Source organism: Micromesistius poutassou, assembly GCF_964030765.1.
Source record: "Micromesistius poutassou genome assembly, chromosome: 3".
Classification (NCBI taxonomy): Eukaryota; Metazoa; Chordata; class Actinopteri; order Gadiformes; family Gadidae; genus Micromesistius; species Micromesistius poutassou.
In genome coordinates this window covers 21,514,566-21,521,111 of record NC_140273.1, presented here as the reverse complement: position 1 = coordinate 21,521,111, position 6,546 = coordinate 21,514,566, and the positions used below count along the sequence as shown (strand labels likewise).

At 41.2% G+C, this 6,546-nt stretch overlaps 1 protein-coding gene across 1 annotated transcript; it reads right to left on the bottom strand.

Moving 5' to 3' along the window:
- Positions 1 to 59: 59 nt before the first annotated feature.
- Positions 60 to 2,365, bottom strand: LOC311341149 (major histocompatibility complex class I-related gene protein-like; the record flags this gene model as incomplete). Its single annotated transcript, XM_084466042.1, is given in 6 exon segments — positions 60 to 257; positions 259 to 350; positions 621 to 836; positions 839 to 862; positions 865 to 885; positions 2,257 to 2,365. Coding segments are annotated over 6 exon segments (606 nt in total). The 5' UTR covers positions 2,312 to 2,365.
- Between the last annotated feature and the right edge of the window lie 4,181 nt (positions 2,366 to 6,546).

Here is a 6,546-nt window from a genome sequence, read left to right as displayed (position 1 = left end):
GTCTGCTGCTGTGGTGTATCAGTTAATCCACCAGACATGAGTCGGTCACGCCCACCAGGTCATGTGACTCTACCTGTTCTCTGCAGAGTGCTCTTCCCATAGGCCAGGTACTTCTTCAGGTCATCAACACACTCCTTGGTGAGGTAGTATTTATTGTATTCTTTCTGAACTCTATTCTGATCCCACCTCAGTTTGCTGCTGAAGGCCCGAACCGGAGCGACCCAGGTCAGGGTCTTCAGGTCAAACGCTATGAAGTCCCTCCCCATCATAAGCATACTGGTTATGACCATCAATAGAACCATCCTCATCATCCCACTCACAGCCAACCATCCTCTGATATATGTGGGCACCTGAGAGAGAGAGAGAGAGAGAGAGAGAGAGAGAGAGAGAGAGAGAGAGAGAGAGAGAGAGAGAGAGAGAGAGAGAGAGAGAGAGAGAGAGAGAGAGGTACAGAACTGTCTGTCTGTAGGTTAACTGTCTGTCTGTGTGTGTGTGTGTGTGTCTGTGTGTGTGTGCGTGCCTGTGTGTGTGCGTGCCTGTGTGTGTGCGTGCGTATGCGTGTGCGTGTGCATGTGTATGTGTGTGTGTGTGTACAATACATATATAATGTATGAACATACCTCCAGTCTGATTGAAGAGCTTCTTAGCGATCTCTACGTTGACCTTGATGACCTGCTGGTAACCCTGATTGTATCCAGTCACCCTGTCCCAGTAGTCTGGGTCCTCTGTGGTGAGCTGGTCCATCCAGTCCTGTTTGGGTACGGCTCTCTTACTGACGCTGTCATAGTGATGAAACTGAACCTCATCCACCATCGCTACAGCAACAAACTCTGGAAGGATGAGAGTCCAGAGGACGCAGTGGGAAATACCTCAGAGAGTGAATCACTGTGGACAGACAGACAGACAGACAGACAGGTTACTTTACATCACTGTAGACAGCAGTTGGCTCCGCCCCCTCCCCCCAGCAGTTGGCTCCGCCCCCTCCCCCCCCAGCAGTTGGCTCCGCCCCCTGTCTACAGGTCATTTATGGAGGATTTGTTTTAACTTTATCGACATCTCTTCAGGTTACAGAACAACGCTTTGTCTAAAACACAAACAGCTTCATTTGAATCCTCCACTCAACTAGGAATGGGTTAACCTAGTGATGGTTAGTGTATACGGGGAATGGGTTAACCTAGTGATGGTTAGTGTGTACGGGGAATGGGTTAACCTAGTGATGGTTAGTGTGTACGGGGAACGGGTTAACCTAGTGATGGTTGGTGTATACGGGGAACGGGTTAACCTAGTGATGGTTGGTGTGTACGGGGAATGGGTTAACCTAGTGATGGTTAGTGTATACGGGGAATGGGTTAACCTAGTGATGGTTGGTGTATACGGGGAATGGGTTAACCTAGTGATGGTTAGTGCTGGCTCTTGGTTCTATGAACATCCTCACTGTACCCACAGAGATATATTGTTGTTTCTCTTTCTTCTGACTAATGCACTTCCTGTAAGTCTCTCTGGATAAAAGCGTCTGATAAACGCCCTCAATGTAAATGTTAATGTTACTAACTGTTTCATTCTTATAACTGTATATTCCTTTATCCACCATTTTATTAAATACATTTTTACATTCTCAAGGATGTCTGAGGAATGATTTATAGTGAGATTAAACGTCTTCTGTTGATCAAGTGAACATTTTAATGACAGTTTCCTTCAGTTTTATGAGATATGAATAACTTAAATGAACATTATTATACCATTATTAACGTAATGTTAATGTGCATGAATGTCCACCTAATGCGCAACACTTCACTGACCTGGAGGCAATATTTCCTCTTTCACTCGGTGGCTCGTGTTTAATTGTAATATAAATATGATGATATGAATTGATATATAATTAAAGTGAGTAGGATCGAACAGTATGAAAGTGGTTCTGATTATCCAACACATCTGTTGACTTTAAGAACAGATTCAGAACCCGATCCTCAATCTGGTTCAGTCTCAGACTAACTTTCGTTTTCTCAGTCCGGACCCAAAATGAAAACGCAGTCGAAACAAAACGCAAACTGGTTTCTGAAAAATGGGTTTAAATATCGGAACAAGTGAATGATTAATCATCCTGTGGATTACTTGGTCGAATTTGAGTTTGTACACAAACGCAGTTTCAGATCAAAAGGAAAGACAGCGAAACTAAGCGCTGCTTCGGGACCACTATAGTTCTAGTCGTGGTTCTAGATCTAGTTGGGACCGAGAGAGGGGGTGTGAGGGTCCTACCTGCAGACCCCCCGGAGAGGAGCCCCAGCAGCAGCAGCAGTCCCACCGCCCCCATGCTGAGTGCGGAGGATGGTGGTCTGGTCTCCTGAACGTCTGAACCGGCGGGACTCGAGGGTGTGTGTGTGTGTGGAGATCAGGAAAGTCTCTCTCTCCCTCAGAGGAGGGTGTTGGATTGCGGGCAGACAGGATTGTTGAGGAGGGGGGGGGGGGGGGTGAATTATGAATATGAATCATATGCAGTGTTGTGCACGTTCACACTTCACATGAACTAGTTCAAAGTTCAGTTCATACAAAAGAAAATTAATAAATTCACGTTCATAGTTCACCAATTCAGTTTTGAACTAGTTCATGTTCAGTTCATTAACAGTTTTTTTTAGAAACCTTAGAAAAACTGTTGGAGTGAGTATTCTGTGCTTATCTTTTTAAATGAATCCTCTCCATTACCTGCTGCCCATCACTACAATCTCAAATTGTTGTGGATATTATTTGTACACCTGTTTCATTCATCACAACTAAGGCAGTAACTCTATTTAATAAACATGTCATCTATGACGAAACTATGACTTCCGGCGAACAGATTTGCGGCCATCTTGAATTTTTTAAAAACACTAAATTCCCTAAGGATCCCAGGTTTTTTAACTTTGACAAAAATCCTTTATCCCATATCATCTATGCACCAATCTATTCAATCTGACATAAAGATTAGTCTGTACAATCAATATTAAAGCACCCATGAGCCATTGACTTCTAAAAGGGGTGTGGTTTAAACCGCGAAAAGACTTAAATGCTCATATCAATGTCAAAATTGACTCCTATGATCTTGACTCCAATACAAAAGCTGTTCAGAATAAAATTCTGAACAAGAAAAACTCCACATAATTTCAATTAAGACGTGGCATCGAGATGGGCGTGGCCTGTAACTAAAATCACCACAGTTCATAGACGGAATGTTTGATTTGCGCGGGACCGACTTAGTGGCTGTTGGGGACCAAAGTTCCAACTGCTCAAGTAAGATGAAGTCAATTGATAAAAAAACATGGCCGGCAGAGGCTCAAAGTCGTCCAAATTTAACTTAATACCAAAAGGCGGGGTTAACTTAACCCAATCATCATCAAACTGAAAATGCAGACTTTGGACGGCCATATTTTCTGACCCCTTTCTTCTACAGTCATGAAATCCTGTAGACATTTGTCTCTCCTAATGTTGAGCACATGTTCCTAGGAAACCAAGAACCTGTAACAAAATGGCGGCTGGACGTCCAAATTAGCCCAACCAATGTTAGGTGACTAAAGGCGTGGTTAACTTGAGTCAATCATCGCACAAAATAAGTACTTAAAGAAGCATAGGTCAAGGTTAACCTGGCTAAAGTTCATCCAAATAGGACCATAGGGGGCGGCAATTAATTGAAAACTTTAAAAACGCATAACTCCTCAGCCTTTTGTTGTACGGTCATGAAAGTTTGTTCGCCTATCACCAGATCCAAGCTGAGGCTATTCCATAGCTGTCAGTTATGTTATTTTTAAGGTGTGTCAAGGAAATGGTTCCAAGGGACGGTTGATGGTAGCTTCCAAAGAAGTACCTTTACATTCCACCTATGATTTCATTTCAGCCAAAGGTATTACTTCAGGATTCCTGATGGACAGGTTGGTTGCTCTTAGTAGGCAGAAAAACATTCTGCCCCAGCCATTGCCAATTTAGCCCACAATGATATGTTTTTCGCTTGTTCTCTACCTGGTAGGATATTTTAAACTTCGAACTCTCCAACCCAATGTGTTACAACTATCACTAATCGAAACAGCTGTGCAAATCTATACCGTTAGAAACTCCAGAATACGCTGATCATCCTGATCAACTTTGGATCCGTTTTCCCCAAACACACTAACCAGTGTTGCAAGATTGGGCTGTTCCCCTCCCAATTGGGCTACTTTTCATCACTTTAGGCTGGAACAGTTAGCATTGGGCGGGTACATAAAGTTGGGGCTGGTTTTGAAAAAAGGTGTTAGTGAGATATAGCGAAGTGCCTTGTGTACAACCACCTAACTTAATAGTTATTACGTTAATTTAGTTGCATTCAGGTGTTTATTTTGCTCACGCCTTGGCCTTTTACATGCCTATTTTGTGTGCTATGTATTAATGTCAGCTCATTGGTGTAAGACACATTTTCTGCTGCTGTCAGTCTGTGTTCTTTACACAGACCTTGTGAGGTGTGCGTGCGTGTGTGTGAGAGATAGATGAGAGTTTCCTTGTATACCACATGAGGTCATAGTTAGTAATAATTAGGTTACGGCAACACCATGGTTGTGCATGAACAATGCACAATGCACAAATATGATTGCTTTTGCTACGTTTAGAACTTCCTGATGGACAGGTTGGTTGCTTTTAGTGAGCAGAGAACCATTCTGCCAGCCTAGAAATCTAGACGCCCCTGGCGGCAGCAAATTGAATTTGCAGCCAGGGTCGTCTAGCAACTCGGGCTTAACATAACAACGACTGCGTTGCGACGGTTCCATGTGAAGTCCGAGCGGTCAATCATCACCAAACTTGTGTACTTATTCGTCAGGGTCTTATGGTCTGCGTCACGGTCTTAATGGTCTATCAGGGTCTTCATGGTCTGCGTCAGGGTTTTAATGGCCTGTCAGGGTCTTAATGGTCAAACAGGGTCTTATTGGTTGGATTTAGGCTTAGCACCCGTCAAATGCTGCTTGCAGCTTTAATTGTTAGTGTTTTTATTATTAGGTGCCAAGCACAAAGTGCGAAGGCAACCTATTGTAATAGTCTGTACAATAAATTTTAAAGCACCCATGAGCCATTGACTTCTAAAAGGGGTGTGGTTTAAACCGAGAAAACACTTCTTCTTTTTTTTCAAATAGGGCATGGCATCGAAATGGGCGTGGCCTGTCACTAAAATCGCCACAGTTCATAGACACAATGTTTGATTTGAGCGGGACTGACTTAGTGGCTGTTGGGGACCAAAGTTTCAACTGCTCAAGTGAAATGAAGTTGATTGACAAAACAACATGGCCGCCAGAGGCAAAAAATCATCAAAAATCGTTAAAATTTAACTTAACTTAAGTTAACAGGGTTAACTTAACCCAATCATCATAAACCTTGGGATAGTCAAAGGCACATTGGTCAAGATGAAACTGTCCAAATTTTATCTAAATTGGCCTAAAGGTGGCGCTATAGCAACAGTCCAAAAATGCACATTTTGAACAAGCATATCTCGTAAACGTTTTATATGGAAGCATATATGTAGTAAAATTCAAATAGCAATGCAATTTACAATTTGCAATTCAATAAGTCATTACATTGTGCAATTGACAATTCATTATGCAATTTAATAATGTAATTTGTAAATATGTTATTCAAAGTGTATTTTAATATGCAAAGTGACAATGAAATCCTCAATAAAATTTGCAATAGTTATAACAATAAAAATAGAATAACATTTTGTCAAATTTTTTGAGTTCCTTTATTCAAATTGAAAAGCTATAGCGTCCCCGTGATTGCAATGCATTTCGCCACGCTCCGTGTGTTGCAAAATTCAAATTACATTTCAATCCGCAAAACACTTTGCAAATCGTTTTGCAAAACGTATCAGCCAATCGCGTCTGGGCGGGAACTACATCACTTGCTCGTCAGACCAGCTGATCATCCACGCACGTTGCAAAATCACATCGCTTGATTTAAGCCACCCGTTTTATAATATATATATATATATATATATATATATATATAATTATATCAATTTGTATATAATATAATGTATATTATATATATATATATATATATATATATATATATATTTATTTATTGATTTTTATATGTAGGCCTATATACTATGCGTACTATGTATATATATAAATACATAAAGACACGGATACAAATTGAGCGTTCCCGGCAGCCAAATAGTAAACTATGATTGGATCGACCGCAGCCATGACAACAATGCTGGTTGCAATGTTTGGTGTAACCAAGGCCGCCACTAGATGTCGCTCTAAACGCCGCGAGCCAAGCTTCGTCAGAGATCTTCTTGAGATAACTTCTGCAGTTTGTTGAGTTAATCAAGATTACTTTTGCCGCGTGACCATGTTGCCCAAAAAAAATAAGATTCATGTGGAACCTGTAAGTATAAGTCAATTTAAATATACATAGTATTTTCCAATTTTTGTGCTGTTGGGTTAACCTAATATCAATGCTAATGATTCATTATGATGTCACGTGAATGAATCCTGTGGAGAAAATGCAAAATAAGCACACTCACACACGCAGCTTGTGTGATGATGCTAT